The sequence below is a fragment of the Polypterus senegalus genome, chromosome 18 (genome assembly GCF_016835505.1).
Source record: "Polypterus senegalus isolate Bchr_013 chromosome 18, ASM1683550v1, whole genome shotgun sequence".
NCBI lineage: Eukaryota > Metazoa > Chordata > Cladistia > Polypteriformes > Polypteridae > Polypterus > Polypterus senegalus.
The window spans coordinates 32,904,788-32,921,678 of NC_053171.1; the positions used below are offsets into that span (position 1 = coordinate 32,904,788).

General features: G+C 38.1%; 1 protein-coding gene across 1 annotated transcript in view; it reads right to left on the bottom strand.

Annotated features, from left to right (window-relative positions):
- cnih1 (cornichon family AMPA receptor auxiliary protein 1) overlaps nucleotides 1-12,550 on the bottom strand; it is a 32,499-nt gene extending 19,949 nt beyond the window's left edge. The window contains exons 1-2 of the mRNA XM_039741227.1: nucleotides 12,405-12,550; nucleotides 994-1,062 (exon numbers count right to left, since the gene is read on the bottom strand). Coding sequence (XP_039597161.1) covers nucleotides 994-1,062; nucleotides 12,405-12,485 — 150 coding nt within the window. The 5' untranslated portion in view covers nucleotides 12,486-12,550. The remainder of the gene's footprint in view (nucleotides 1-993; nucleotides 1,063-12,404) is intronic.
- Between the last annotated feature and the right edge of the window lie 4,341 nt (nucleotides 12,551-16,891).

Below are 16,891 nucleotides of genomic sequence, written 5' to 3' on the forward strand. Positions count from 1 at the left end.
CACTTAGTCTATAAGCCAATATAAAAGGACCAAGTAACTTTATCTTTTCCCTCACCCACCATCCACGTAGTGCTTCTGAACTCTGCAATATGTGGGATGCAAACAAGAATGTATAAGGGAACCAATTTCCATTCATGCAAGCGTGGAGTATTTGCAAGTCTTTCCAGTGAACGCACCCTCATGCACCACATTCAGTTAAGATGGAAAAGTGCCTTAATTTTATATAAATGAAAACAGTCCTTCAAAGAACTTTTTCAGCATTTTGATTTGCATATATTGTATTCTACATTGAAATGCACTGCATTTACATTTTATTTCCATGAAAGGCAAATATTAAGCAATTCTTCAATAGCATCATTAAAAATGAAAATTACAAATATTCGTAGAAGAAAAATTAGAAAGTCTCACCTAGAGTTCATGTATAAACATAAATAAATTTTAAAAGATAAACTCCATTACGTTTACAAGTGTGATATTTCAAAGATAAATGGATTTAACTATAATGTAATTTATTGTGCAACACTTCAGACTTCAATCAGGTCATTAAGATTCCTTAAGATAAAGCAGACTATACTAAAATTACAAAAAGTACTCATACTGGAATACTTAACCGAAAACATTTGCAAACACTCTAAACATGCAAATGATAGACCAGAGACAAAATAATGGAACCAAGAGGGTATTTTAATCCAAAAGTATGTACAAACCTTTAATGCAATTTTGACTCTTTTAATCTTTTTGACCCTTTCAACTGTCTTTGGTGTTTTAAAAAAAATTCAAAAAGCAAATCAACAGGATATTAGTGATTATGACAGGTAAAATCACAAGTAGATTAATAAGAGTTAAAAACATCAATTAGCTTAGATAAGTCTAATCACTTCTAAAAATTATTATACTATATTGGATCAGACTCTTCTTTTTAGAAGAAGATTCCAGTACATTTTCACATGCACAATAAACCAGATGTTAAAAAGTTGGCTATATAAAACTTACTGGATTTAACGTATTGCACTGATCAATGGGGTTTTTGTAGTCCGTCTTCAGCTCATCAAAAGCTATTATCTAGAAGAAAAGAATGAAAACATAAGTTTTAATGTGTAACATTTTAGAAGACTATAAACTACTCACTGTAAAAACATTTCCTAAAACCATCTTAAATACAGGCCTCTATGGGTAATAATGTACCACAATTTAATTACTGTATTGTGAGCAGAAAAATGCAATTTACTTATAAGAAAAAAAAATCCATACAAATATTACAGTAAATCTATCTAAACAGTAGTACTCAGTATCCCATTGTTATATTTGCTAAAATGAAATATACTTCATGTTTAATCAGTTTAAGATGGATTTTGCCCTAAAAGAAAATGCTAAACCATTTAAGAATTCTCTGCCTTTAGATGCACATCAAAATGTTGTGCACTCTGTGAATGGTCAAATTTTACTTTTCTTGTTGACAGAATAGAAACATTTATTTACCAAAAATCCATAGTTAATGTAGGGTATCTAAGAGGCACAAGGAGCTGGCAGGGAACCTTATTAAAGAAAAGTCAAAAAATGGATTCGATAAACTAGATATTTAAGCTTTAGTTTTTCTCCTTGCCCCTCTGTAGTAAATGCATAGCCAAAATAAGCAACAGCAGTTCAGCCACAGGGTAACTGGGTCTAAAAAATTTAAATGAATCAACCTTTGGCACTCAGGTCACAGATTAGGCCCTAAGACTGGTATTATATTCTTAGCAGCCTGTCTGTTGAGGCAGATAATATTAAGGGGCTCATCACCAGATATACCACCACATCGTGGGATGTTAAAATCCCAAACTATGTAAATCTAACAGTTAAAAGACAAGACCTCCCAGGTGGTGAGGCTTCGAACAACAAGGAATTCATGGCTGACAATTAATTACTCATTAAGTATTCACATTACTGCTATTTACTAAAAAATGGTTTATAGGAATCTGAATTATTAGAATGAAACTTCATATTCTACTCAAATGTACAAAAAAATATACAAATCTGAGTTTGGTCCCTCACCAAGAATACTGTACATTAAGGGGTCACCGTTCATAGTAGAATGTGTTCTTTTTTACTGCTGGTTAGGAACATGCTGTTCTAATAAACGCACACCCTTATAAATAACTTGCATGATTTCTGGGAAAAGAACTTTCTGCTCTCCATCCTAACTAGAGAGGATCTCTATATTAAAAATGCCTAGTTGTTTAGTCAAAGTACCACCCAGCCCAAAGCTTTGTGATATTAAATTCTATGCAATTTCCTATGCTCTCTCTTCAGTAGCCGTTATCCGTAATACATAGTGGTGTTGGGGCGTCTCAAAAATGAAGTAACAAATTTAAATTAACCTATAAAGAGCATAACATAATATTAAGTACCCAAACCGATATGTTCCATCTTACTGAAACATGGGTGTGTAAAGCTGACACTACTTCTTAAACTGAGGCAACACCTGATGGATTTACCTTCGGCTGCTGAGAGTACAAATGGGTAGAATGAGCAAACTGTGAACGACAAAGAAGAATATAAAAATAGTAAAGCAATCCGTACGGTCTGTATAGGCCTTCAGCATACCAAGTCGAATGTACTGCATACTTGCTCACTGTAAGGTAACTCATCAGAACTCTCCCTCTTATACTTTTCAAGTCCTATCTTTCTCCTTCACTCTCTCCCATCATCACTCTGGCCTCTTTTCCTTCTGCCAATCAAGCTTTCATCCTTATAGTGACCTCTTGATTCCATACTTAATAGGACTGTGGTAGAAAGTGTCCTTTAATGCCCATACATGGATTAATCCTGGGGTAGTCTTGCAGAGCCTGATGCGATTCCTGGACAAGAACAAACGTCAATAAAAAGTTTGTAGTTAATAGCATCAAAATCTGCCATTGAAAGGACTCCACCCACAGGGTTTCTTCCTAAGAATCTTTCCTCAGTTTCCTCTGATCCATACACTTTATACACTCGGGGTTGCGATTTCCCATTTCTACTCATGTATTAGAAAAATACGCAAAATAAGTTTAGAAAGACGTGGAAAATGAACAAAAGACTTGACACAGGGAAAATTGCTAAAATTGTGGTTATCAATTCAGGAGCTCAGTAGCATAAAATGTGTATCATAATGAGTGCAGCGAAAGAAGAGACAGAGACACACACATAGACCATTGTAGGTACTTGGCCCCACACGTTTAAGAAGTGCTTCTGTCTGTTATGACATATTTCTGTCATTCTGAATATTCTATCACTGTGGTATAATAAAAGCAAACAGAGTTTAGATCAGCATTGTGGTGAATGTCTATACTGTGTGTAAAATTCTATGGCAAAACTAATGCAAGGTATGCTTGCAATTCCAATTAAACAGTACTGTTAACTTACTTTAACTATTTGTTTAGACATACAGTCAGGAGGTGGATGCTATGCAGCCTTATCTGTTGTTCTGTGCTGTCAGTTAGCGTGTTTACTTCAATAACCCAATCATTCACAGAAATCCGTTTTCATTATTATTATTTTTTTTAAACAATTTATTAATTTTAATAAAATCAAATAACATTCCATACAAGCAACTCAAGTTTAACCCGGTTTCTAAAATGCCATATAAGCTCTTATTCCAAATAGAGAAAGTGGGTTATTAGCCTCTGAGAAACTTGATTACGTGGCGTTGTAAACCCATAACCAGGATACTGTTAAGGATTTTGTAATCTTAGTATGTGCGTTGCACTCAGTCAGCCTGCACATGTATTTGTTTTGCATACCCTTTCAGCAGCCAAGGGTAGAAGCACCCAGAAAAAACATTTCCAGGGGCAAATGTTTGGTTAATTGCATTACTCTTTCTCCTGATTAAAATAATCCGTCTCAATATTCCAGAGAAAAATAAATTAATGCTGATGAGCAGATGTACAGTATTAAATTCAGTAACACAATCTTGACAGCAGTAAAGAAACACATTTTTAAAGTAACAAGTAACCTAACGCAATGCTTATCTCAAGTAAAAATACCTCCGTTGTTATTATTCCAGCAGCACTGAGTGTAAGGCAAACAGCACATGTGTCCTTTGCAGGGCTCAGTTGCACAGACAAGTGGAAAAGAGTTTGCTGTGTGTAATCTGGCACCAGAAACCTATAAATAAATTGTCAGCTTGATTATTAGAAAATATAAGAAAATAATCATAGGAGTCATGCTTATTTTCAAATTCACGGTGGCCGATAAGGTGTAACTCTTTTGTTGTGCACTTTAATGATGATGGAGCATTTTGCCGAAGAACTCTAGAAAATTACTGGTACATGTAAACGTGGATTATTAGGAAACCAGAGTTCTGCCTTAATCGGGCTATTCACCTTAACCTTAACGTGTGTTCATTAGGCACATTTACTGATTTGGCTGCTCTGAAAACCAAAATTTGTAACTCCTGTAGGGTTCGCTGTCATCTCTGTTAAGGGCAGTTCTTTTCAACTGATTTTGATGGGAGTGTGACACACTGTTTACTCTGAATGCACATTTCGGAGTTCATATTTTCTCAAACATATCTGCCAATTCTTTCAATCTACTATCAACTCTGATGCTCTCATTTGAACTGAACAACACAGAGCATGCTCAGCACCTACGTTCATGCATTATTTACTTTTACAATATATTTCTCCAATGAGTGACATCCTGCAGGTATGTTTAACTCTGATTACTTTACCCTTAGTAAATACCTACACTTTGTTAATTGACTTACAGTTAGTTATTCAGTCAGTCATTATCCAACCCGCTATATCTTAACACAGGATCACAGGGGTCTGCTGGAGCCAATCCCAGCCAACGCAGGGCGCATGGCAGGAATAAACTCCGGGCAGGGCGCCAGCCCACCGCAGTACTTACAGTTAATTAATGTTATTTGTGCATTTATACCTTGTTAGCATACCTAAGACTATTATAATTTATGTTATATATATATTTATGCCTTTTTTGCCTGTTGCTGTAACCCTGCAATTTCCTTTGGAATTAATATTTTTTATCTTTCTGCTTCATTAATGTCTCCAAATGCCAATGTGTGCTTGGATTTTTCGGAAAGGTTTTTCACTTGCAATCGGTTATTTTTACTTTTATTATGTTTCTGGACTTCTCTAGCGCCTTCAACACCATCCAACCTCTGCTCCTTAGGGACAAGCTGACAGAGATGGGAGTAGATTCATACCTGGTGGCATGGATTGTGGACTATCTTAAAGACAGACCTCAGTATGTGCTTCTTGGGAACTGCAGGTCTGACATTGTGGTCAGCAGCACAGGAGCACCGCAGAGGACTGTGCTTTCTCCAGTCCTGTTCGGCCTAAATACATCGAACTTCCAATACAACTAGGAGTCCTGCCACGTGCAAAAGTTCGCTGACGACACTGCTATCGTGGGCTGCATCAGGAGAGGGCAGGAGGAGGAGTACAGGAAGCTAATCAAGGACTTTGTCAAATGGTGTGACTCAAACCACTTACACCTGAACACCAGCAAAACCAAGGAGCTGGTGGTGGATTTTAGAAGGACCAGGTCCTTCCTGGACCCGTGCAGAGGGTGCAGACCTATAAATACCTGGGAGTGCAGCTGGATGATAAATTGGACTGGACTGCCAATACTGATGCTCTGTGTAAGAAAGGACAGAGCCGACTATACTTCCTTAGAACACTGGAGTCCTTCAACATCGGCAATAAAATGCTGCAGATGTTCTATCAGACGGTTGTGGCAAGCGCCCTCCTCTATGCGGTGGTGTGCTGGGGAGGCAGCATAAAGAAGAAGGACGCCTCACGCCTGGACAAACTGGTGAGGAAGGCAGGCTCTATTGTAGGCACGGAGCTGGACAGTTTGACATCCGTGGCAGAGCGACGGGCGATGAGCAGGCTTCTGTCAATCATGGAGAATCCACTGAACAGGATCATCTCCAGACAGAGGAGCAGCTTCAGCGACAGACTGCTGTAACTGTTCTGCTCCACTGACAGACTGAGGAGATCGTTCCTCCCCTACACTATGTGACTCTTTAATACCACCCAGGGGGGTAAACGTTAACATTATACAAAGTTATTGTCTGTTATACCTGCATTTTTATCACTCTTTAATTTAATATTGTTCTTTATCAGTATGCTGCTTCTGGAGTATGTGAATTTCCCCTTGGGATTAATAAAGTATCTATCTGTCTGTCTATCTTTTAATGCATGCTGCCTGCTCCCCTCACATGCAACACACGTTTAGGAGACTTTTTGGCTGTAGAAAGTTGACTGCAATCAGAACCTTGTTCTCTTTCAGATAGGACTAACAGAAATCATTGCTCTTTGTGTTTCAAAATCTCTGCCCCTACTCTGAGCACTGACTTCATTAAAAATGTGGCACACAGTGAGCCATCGAATTGTTCCCACCCACGTCAAAGCAAAATTCACTCCTGGCTGTCTCCAGACATACTGTAGGTATTATACATCTGGCTCTGTGACACTACTCCTGTGGTAATGAGCTGGCCTTCTGTGTCGTATCACCTGGTTAGTAGAGAGCAACTAGCACAGCAAATACATACAGTAGCTTCCCACATAAATAAACGTTAAACACATTTTTGATTATTTTCGTAGAACCTCATCAAATGTGCTGCCTGGACTTTTCACTTGACTTGCAGGAAGTTAAACCATACAAAATACTGTAAGCGCACACTGGGCTTAATATGAATTTAAATTCTACACCTAAGGCTTTACACGGGTGCAAGAAATATAGACAACTATTATTTTATTTAAACAAAGGATAACAGTGATTTCTCAGGCCAGAAAACAAAGACACTGAAACCAGAATCAATACAAGATTATATTACTATCTTTGGAAACCTTTAGAGATTAGTTTCACATTAACATATACCCTGGGATTAGCAATATTTATCACCCTGTTTTCTTTTCAAAAGAATATTTCATCATCCCTTTACTTGTTACCAATATTATTTACAATAAATAAGATATCTACTGAAGAATAAGAAATACTAAAAACATTAGAAACACCTCTGTGATATCAGAATTCTTTTTAAAATAAGGGAAAAGTACTGTGTATGTGTAACAGAAGTAGTTATAAAAAGTAAATATACTAAAGAAGCAAGAACAATTGCATCAGATTAACAACATGATAAATGATCTGAAAACACACCCAACTGCAATGTGGAGCACTTTAGAAAGCGGTAGTGTGTGTCCATGGGGAAACTACAAATCTTTCCACAGCTAGAAAGTGAGTGTTAGGCAGTAAGGCAGTAAGTTGTGTATTATTTTTGCGATAAACAGTGCCTTGAAAAAATGTTTGCTCCTTGCGGATTTCTTCAATTTTTCCTCATTCATATTTGTTTCTGACCTTCAAACAAATTTAGTATAATAAAAGAGACACCCTGAGGAAACAAGATACACAATTTTTAAATAAATTAATTTATTTATTGAAGAGAGAAAGTTCAACACCTATACCACCCATGTGAAATAGTAATTGCCCCCAAAACGTAATACTTGCTTGTGTCACCATCAGCAGCAACAACAGCCATCAAACAATTTCAGTGACAGGTCTTTAGCATCGCTGTGCAGAGATTTTAGCCCACCTGTGCCCACAAAGTTCTTTTAATTTGAGTACATTGGAGTGTTTTTGACCACAAACTGCTTATCTTAGATCCCACCACATCTCAAAGGGGCTAAGTACAGACTTTGACTAGGCCATTCCAAAATAGTAATTTGTGTTCCTATTTTCAGAGCTGGACTTGATCTTGTGCTTCCATCGGTCGTCCTCCTGTTTAATCCGATTATGCTTAGGCTTCAGATCCAGGACTAAGGAGTACTTTCTAGTAGAGAGCCAAATTCATGCCTTCCTCAATTATGGAAAGTCTTCTGCTCCCTGAAGCACCACAGCACCCTCACACCATCACATTTCCATCACCATGTTTGACTGAAGGCACAATGTTATCGTTGTGGAAAGATGTGTCAGCTTTACACCAGATGTAATCGGACCCATCTCTTCCACTTTTGACTCATCAGTCCTCTGAACATTATCCCAAGAGTTTTGTACGTAATCAAGGTGTTTTTTGGCAGATATAAGATGAGCCTTTAGGGTCATTCCATGTCAAATCAACCAATGGCTCACGCAATTCGGACTTAATATAAAAATACGTTAAAAAATTATCTGCACAGTCCCATGTGCCGTTAGGGTGCTCTGAAAATAATTTTTTGGATTGGAGAGGTCTACTGTTGAAATCCTGATACAGTTACTTTTCTCTTTATTGCTATTCCAGAAAGATTATACTGTACAGTTATCTAAATAAGGGAAAAAAAAAAATCAGAAGTCTGTGCTGGTTACAAATACGTGTTTCTGAGGCCTAATCATGGCAAGGCCAAAGAAGCAAAATATTTTTTTCCCCCCATTTTTGAAGGTCTGCTCTTACCAGGTGGGGACATCTAGACCAAACACTTTGATTTTTGTTACATGCAATACCTACAAAGGTACCAGTATGCAAAACTTGAGCCCGCTAGGTGGTTTAGTTCTTGAGATATGGTCTTGTGAAGTTGATGAAAAAATAAAGCCATGTCAAATTTGGCACCCCACAAAAAATTTGCTGTATCTTGGAAAGTATTGACCAAAATAATTTGAGAGTGTGTGTCTCCTGAATAACACAGGTACACAAGATATTTTTAAAGATTTGTTTGTGACTGCAGTGCATGGAATTTCTAGAAAATTGGTTTATTTGACATAGAATGACCCTTTATGTTCCTCTTGTTTAGCAGTGGTTTTTCTCTTTGCAGTTCTCCAATGGATACCATTTCTGCTAAAGTGTCTTTCTTATAAAGAAATCATGAACACTGATATTAATTGAGCTGGTAGAGACCTGATGTTTCTTTAAATGTTCATCTAAGTTCTTCAGTTACTTCATGGATGAGTATTCTATGTGTTCTTGGGGTCATTTTATTAAGCCAGCCACTCCTGGGCAGATTAACCACTGTTCCAAGCTTTCTCCAATTGGAGGTGATGGATCACACAGTGGTTTGCTGGAGTCCCTGAGTTTCAGAGATAGCTTTGTAACCCTTCTACGACTGATAGATTTCAGTAACTTCCTCTCTCAGGTATTCTAAAATTTTGTTTAATCGAGGCAAGGTATGCTGCTTGTTGAGGCCTTTTAAGCAACTTCACATTGCTGGAAAGGTAATGTAATGTAATGTAATGTGTAATAGAGCTGACGGCAATCAAGCATGGGTGTGTGTAATCTAATTTAATCCATCATAAACTTGGTTATATTCAGTGGCTTAAGGGGGCCGTTACTTTTTCACATGGGTGATACAGGTGTTGATGAACTTTTTTCCTTCACTAAATCAAATGATCACTTAAAAAATTTGGATGTGAACATCAGTAGGCTTTGCACCCTAGGAATAAAGTTACCCAAACTATCCTAACACATTTCAGTAATTATTTACCACTATGATGCCGACCATTCTGATTATAAAATAGGCCATTAAGATAGCAACTGCCGAGAAGAATTCATAATTAATTGCAGAATTACAGTATTTTGAGGGTTCCTCTAGAGTGCCTCTTTCTCTGCCATGATTTGGCTCAAAAGCTAATCAGCACATCGTCACCTCATAACAGGCTTAACTTCTGAGTTTGGTATATTTTTCTGTATAGCCATTTTAGCTCTAGAACATCCTCTAGAAACAGTGACACAGAGACAGACACATACCCATCATCAACATATCAATGTTTTTGGTATCAGTGGACTCTAAAACATCGTGATCCGTTGAAAACTGGAGATTGAATTTTTTGACGAATCTAAAGCTTTTGCTTCTCCCTCAGATTATGGTGGGAGAGGGTGCAATTTACTATTCCATATTTATTTAAGTGAAGAAATTATATCTAAGGCAACCGTTTTAGTCTATTACACCTAATAAAACCATTCATTCTAATCAAATCTACTCAGTTTTCTGTTTAAAAGAGATTTGAACTATCTCATAATATGACTGGAAATACTGTACTGCTATGGTACATAAAACACAGCAATACATGTCTACCTGGTGAGATGATGTTCACTGTAGTGCCGTCACTTCCAACTAAATTGGTAGGTAATCAAATTATATACTGAATGTTTTGACAATTAATCAAGGAATAAAGCAATAAATTAAAAAACTGCCTTAACTGAATGATAGCAAACTAGGAATATCAAGGTCATCAAAACACTTTATTAAAAAAAAGATACACTAGCAAGCCTTATAAAAGGCTTCATTAAAATAGAATAGCATTTCAAGCTATTCAAAAAGGCTCCTCAAATCAAAATGGTACGCCTTTTTAAAATGAGTTCTCATCAGTCTTCAGTATGAACTAAATTCTGTTGAAAATTTACAGAGAGATACAAAATTCTTAATGGTGGGTGTAAAAAACAGAAATGGGGTGTATTTTACAATATTCAAAGGGCTTTATAAAACAAAAGGTTTCAAACTATTCAAAAGGCTTTCTTAAGAAAAGATTCTACACATGTTTAATTTTAAGCTCTTCAAAGGAAAATATGCCTTTTTAAAACTGCTCTGATTTTAGTGAACTAAAATATATAGTGAAGACAAAACAAAAGTCTTTCTTCCGTCCTTAGAACAGACTTATCTTGAGCTGGTCAGATTTTAGAGCACTTCACAGATGCACAGAACAAATGGCCATAAGCAGCTTCCACTTCCAGCGCTTCTAAGCACGAGTGCAGCTAATGATGCCAATAATGTACATTTTTTGGCGTTTGGCTATTTTAAAAGACAACAAGATCAAAATGTGCAGTTTTAAACTGAATTAGACCATGCTTTTCATTGACTGACACAGACAGTCAAGTATGAATGGATAATTTCCATTTATTGTTCATATAGATTGAGAAGGATCTATCGTTACCAAAGAACATTGAAAGCTTTTCCTCACAGAGAAATATGGCAAATCTTCTCCTCAAAACAAGCAAAACTAGATGATGATTGCATAAAATGACTGCTTCTCTTGATCCAAAAATGTACATTGAAACTGTTTTTAGAACCTATGCATTTGGACATACATTGGTTCAAAAATTCATAATAAATACATACTCCTTCCTCAGTATATCTATAAAATAGCAGAACAATAAATCTTTTAGTGCTACATTGATTCTTTCCTTAAATACAATAATCACTCCAAATAGCACATATGACTCTACATTCTTATTTATTACATAATGAGATAGGCTGAATGGTGGGTTAGCAATACTTCAGCCGCCCTTCTTAATTGTAGGCTATCTCAGGTACTTAATGACTGAATAATTTACTGAATCTGCTTATCTGTGAATAAAGCCATTAAACTACTTGGCGAAGCATGGAAATGTCTGAACAATCTTAGCGAGATGTGCGGACGCCAATGCAGGTGAAACAACACGAAAGGATTTGTAAGATCATCTACAACTAGCTTGACCTTCTTCACAAATGCCTGCTTTTTTTTCATTCTTTTTCTAGGTTAGCTATTTCAAAATGCCATACTAAAGAATTTTGAATATCGGTGATCATTTTGATCATAGCCCAGGGAGAGGCTCTTGAATCAGTTTACCACCACACGTGTTCCATAAATAGGGAAAAAAATAACGAATTTCAAATTCCCATCCCATCCTACTGGGGCTTCTTTTCTCCAGGATCTGTATAAAGCCAACTTTTTCTTTCCCACCAGTATTGCCAAAAGTGGACTTTTGCTTAAACTACTTCAATTTACTTTTTACTTGTAACAGCAATATCTAGGACCATAAGAACACATTCGATTTTTGCTCAGCCAGAATTTTTTTTCATCTCGTTTTTATGTGATCTAAAATAATCAAGCAAAAAAGCTATACAAACTTTATGTTTTAAGAAAGTTTAGCTTCAATGAAAATACAAATTTCCAAAGTTCCCTTTCTAAATCTAGACAGACCAGATTTCCGGGCAGGCAACCATTCTACAGATGCTTGTTTTACTCCGGGATTAACAGAGATGGAATTGCTGCCATATCAAACGCGATTTGGATGTTAATATCAAAAGTCAAAACTAACATTTCAATTAAATATTTAGACTGCATAGTGCGAAAAGATTATACACTTTTATTTCTATCTGGGAAACGTCGTCAATGGTTTTACTGTGGATTATACTCAACAAGAGTAATTCACTGTATTATATAAGTCCAACAACTGAACTGTTGGCCGGGCATTATGACCTGATTTCTTCATTCTGCTTTCGGGAAAATCTGAACTTCATGCAGGAGAAAAGCTGGATGCTAACAAATTCCTGAGGGTAGAGAACTGTCATTCATTTTGGCAGTGAAGGAGCAAGGCATTCAGCTACCAGTTCCGTCCGCTGGCATCAAAACTAGGCAAACCACTTCATCCCAAATCCCTTCTCAAATAAGAACAGGTCAATATTACTTACGTGCCAAATTGCGAAAAATATCAAAGCCGCCGTCAGCAGCAGAGCAAGCATATAACAAAAGGCCGCAAATGTGAACGCCATCTTTGACCGACCAGCTGTAAGAGAGTCGCCGTGAGGAGGAGGCAGAGGCGGGCAAGGGGCGGGGCGTGAAAGAGCGAGGGAAGGCGCGTTAGACAGACACGCGCATGTGCACAGAGAATCCGGAACGGAAGTGCTCCAACTCGATTAGAGGCCTAGGCGGCAGTTTATATGGAGCTTTGGAGTTCTCAGATTTACGCAAACCACTGAAGCTGCCGAACGTTTAGGTCTCGTTTGTCATGTATTGCGGTACAAACTCCATAGCGTATTCTAGGACTGGGCATATATATTGTCAATTTACTTTTTTGACTACATACAATTACACTTAACTCAATACTGCACTTACGAATTTAGTGCACAATGCAATCCACCTTAATACAAGGATAAATGCCAGTGTCTGTGTGTCCGTCCCGTCGCTGTTTCTCAGTGATTCCAAAAGATGGCATATCACCAATATTTTAGTATTAAAATGCATTGCATTTTTCATTCCAACAGATGGGACATCACATCACTACTTTTTCAAATCCTATACCAAATGGTATATAACAGAGACATATGCACTGCATGGTGCTCTGCAAACATTAACACCAAGGTCTGCATCGATTATTTAGATTTCAACCTGTCTTGGCCAGCTCATAATTATAGATACATAGGAATATAAACAAAGGAGTGCAAAGCTGATGCAATTTATATATATATAATTAAAGTAACGCTTTTTTAATCAAAGCAAAACATCAAGTCAGTGAAATGTCTGGGATATTGATCTTGGCAGTTAAGTACCAGGGGAGGTTGTTAATCAGTAGTGGGCAGGGATATGTATGTTACATTTTAGAATAAAACCATGTGATTTTTAAACTGTGTAAAGAACCCAAAAGTCTATATGCCAAGTCAATTCATCACATTCAGTTTCTTTAAATTCCCAAAATAATTCCATTTCAGGGTTGCAAAGTAAATGTGCCTATCCTGATAGCATAGAGTCCATGGCAGGAACTAACTGTCTCTGAATGGGACTCTAACACATTACTTGGCCCACAGCAGAATCAGAATTTAACCTAATGTGCACATCTTTAGGAGAAAAACCCACTCAAACACAGGGCAGTTCCAGACACATTACATGTGGTGCTTTAACTCCGGAAGCAGGATTTTTGAGAAGCCACTTGAAGTAGGTATTTTACATTAGCATGTTAAGCAAATTATTGCAAGATTTCTTACAACTTGAAAGGCTAACAAGCAAATACTTCTTATGCCACAACAAACTCTTTTTTGTAGTTGCACTCTTGATGCTATAGGTTTATCAAATTCAAATGTAATGAAGTAAAACCAATACTTAGCTGCAAAGTTGTACTTTTCCAACATGAGCAATATATATTGTTCAAAACCTTCTGGGCTATTGATCTGATCAGTTAAGTACCAGAGGGGGTTGTTAATCAGTTTTAGTTGCTGTGGTGTTAATGAGATTAACAACAGGTGCACAAGAGGGGCAACAATGAGACGACCCCAAAATGGGAAAGAATGGTTTAACAGGTGGAGGCCACTGACATTTTTCCCTCCTCATCTTGTCTGACTGTTTCTTCACTAGTTTTGCATTTGGCTACAGTCAGTGTCACTACTGGTAGCATGAGGCGATACCTGGACCCTACAGAGGTTGGTTGCGCAGGTAGTCCAACTTCACCAGGATGGCACATCAATATATGCCATTGCCAGAAGGTTTGCTATGTCTCCCAGCACAGTCTCAAAGGGCATGGAAAAATTCCAGGAGACAGGCAGTTACTCTAGGAGAGCTGGACAGGGCCATAATATGTCCTTAACCCATCAGCAGTGCCCTGTGCTCCCCATGGAACCCAATTGGCATTTGCCATAGAATACCAGAATTGGCAGGGCCACCACTGGCACCCTGTGCTTTTCACAGATGAGAGCAGGTTCACCCTGAGCACGTGTGACAGATGAGAAAGGGTCTGCAGAAGCCGTGGAGAATGTTATGCTGCCTGTAGCATTGTTCAGCGTGACCGGTTTGGTGGTGGGTCAGTGATGGTCTGGGGAGGCATGCCAATAAAGGGACACACAGACCTCAACAGGCTAGACAACAGCACCTTGACTTCCATTACGTATCGGGATGAAATCCTTTGACCCACTGTCATACCCTATGCTGGTGCAGTGGGTCCTTGGTTCCTTCTGGTACACGACAATGCCTGGCCTCATGTGGTGAGAGTATGCAAGCAGTTCCTGGAGGATGAAGGAATTGATACCATTGACAGGCTCCCACACTCGCCTGACCTAAATTCAACATAACACCTCTGGGATATTATGCTTCGGTCCATCCAACACCACCAAGGTTGCACCTCAGTCCAGAAGCTCAGTGATGCCCTGGTCCAGATTTGGGAGGAGGTCCCCCAGCACACCACCCGTCGTCTCATTAGGAGCATTCCCCTCCCCCAGCCCCATGTTGTCAGGCATGCATATAAGCACGGTTGGGGGGCAGCATACAAACTACCGAGTACGATTTTCAGTTGCTGCAATGAACTTTCAGCAAAATGGACTAGCCTGACGCATCATTTTTTCACTTTGATTTTCGGGGTGGCTTCAGCCCTCTGTAGGTTGATCATTTTCATTTCCATCACAAAAGGTGGCAACCTTTCATTCCTAACACATTACCCAGTCCATAGCAGTAGAGATATCCAGCAGGATTTTTTTCTTCCCCCCATTGAGATTTGATGCGTTTTCAAAGTGTTCCTTTAATTTTTTCGAGCAGTTTACTTATTTGATTTAGTGGAATTGACCACAATGGAATATTTCAAACTGACACCCTTTGCAGTACATTGCGCAACCCTTACAGCGCTGAGCTGCTCTTCGTAATTGTTACATAGGACTATCTTATTAGGATCTTTGACTATTTAATGCAAAATATTTTAAAGGTCTGCTATATCCTTATGTAAATACTTGGTGTGTAGTTTAACCAATCTAGGTTTTCAAAATTGTTCAAGGCCACAAAGAACTGGACAACCATTGTAACCATTGGGGTTTACACTCAACTTGTTACATGATAAGTTTTGAGCTAAATGGTCCTTGTCCTTAATCTATATATATATATATATATATATATATATATATATATATATATATATAAAGGAGAGTTGGGATCGGAGAGACTGTGTTTGTGTGTTTGTGGAGGAATTAAGAGTTAAGGCGGGTGGGGGAGTCACGTGATCATCGCCCCTCCCATTCATGTCATTTCATTCATTTCATTTCGCTCCGAGCTGAGCTCTGCAGGTGACGCGGTCTTGCCGTTATTTTTCCTTAGTGTTTAGTCCTTTCTCCTTTACTAATTTACTGTTTAGTACACGCGGTATTTACACAGCCACTCATAAAAGGGGAGAAGACTCCGTGCATAAAATGGGTATTGAAACTACCTTGGAAGACATGCAATCAACGAGGCCATTAAACGGATCCCAAGAGAAGTCTTCTAGGTTGGAAAAAAAGCGCTTGGCTGCCAAAACCAGCGCAACAAGAAACGACTTCTACGTTAGAAAGAAAACGATTCGCTGACAAAATCAGGCAGTTAAACGAATCTAAAGAAGACAGGATTTCAAGATTTTCAAAAGGACGACAGGCTGCTGAAACCAGGCGGTTAAAAGAATCTGAAAAAGACAGGACGTCTAGATTGGAAAAACCACAATCCGCTGCCGAAACTAGCCGGTTAAACGTGCAGCGAAGCGCGCCAGGTCTGCTAGTATTCATATAATGAATAAAGGGCCCATGGTTCATTAAAGCAAAAAAAAAAAAGTCACATAATATGAAAAGTTCTCTTACATTTCACAACAGGTAAGAAGTTTAAATTCCAAAAATTACTACAAGCAAATGTGTGACTTAAGAGACTTGTATTCTTATCAAAAAAATGACTAAATTCTATTTCAAGGGTTAATACTGTTTAACTCGTAAGAGTTAAGTTTTTTCCCTATTATAAATATAATTTTTTCAGTTACCATTAGTCTTTGGGGTTAAAGATTTCATCTGTAGACGGGATAATCCGCAAATGGCAATAATTGTTATACTCTGCAACTATGGCCCCAGACTTTCCTTTACATCCTAAATCACCTCTCTCATTAATTGTTGCAGCAAGACTTATTCGTTTACCTCTTTTCCACTGGTTATGAATTTCTTCATCAGTGCAGTTTTTCCAGTCTGACATTTGCTTGGGGAATTGCAAGTCACAAACATATGACATCTATGTTACAGAGACACACTCAAAAGCAACTCTTTAACACTTGGAGCCAAACTGAACTCACTCCTGCTACTGCACCAGAACAGGCTCTAAGCCGCCACCAGCAGTGCACTTCTGCAGGGCTACACCAACATAATTGGTAAGCTTTTTAAAGCTCTTTAATTTGCCTTATTTTTATTCAAGACTTTTC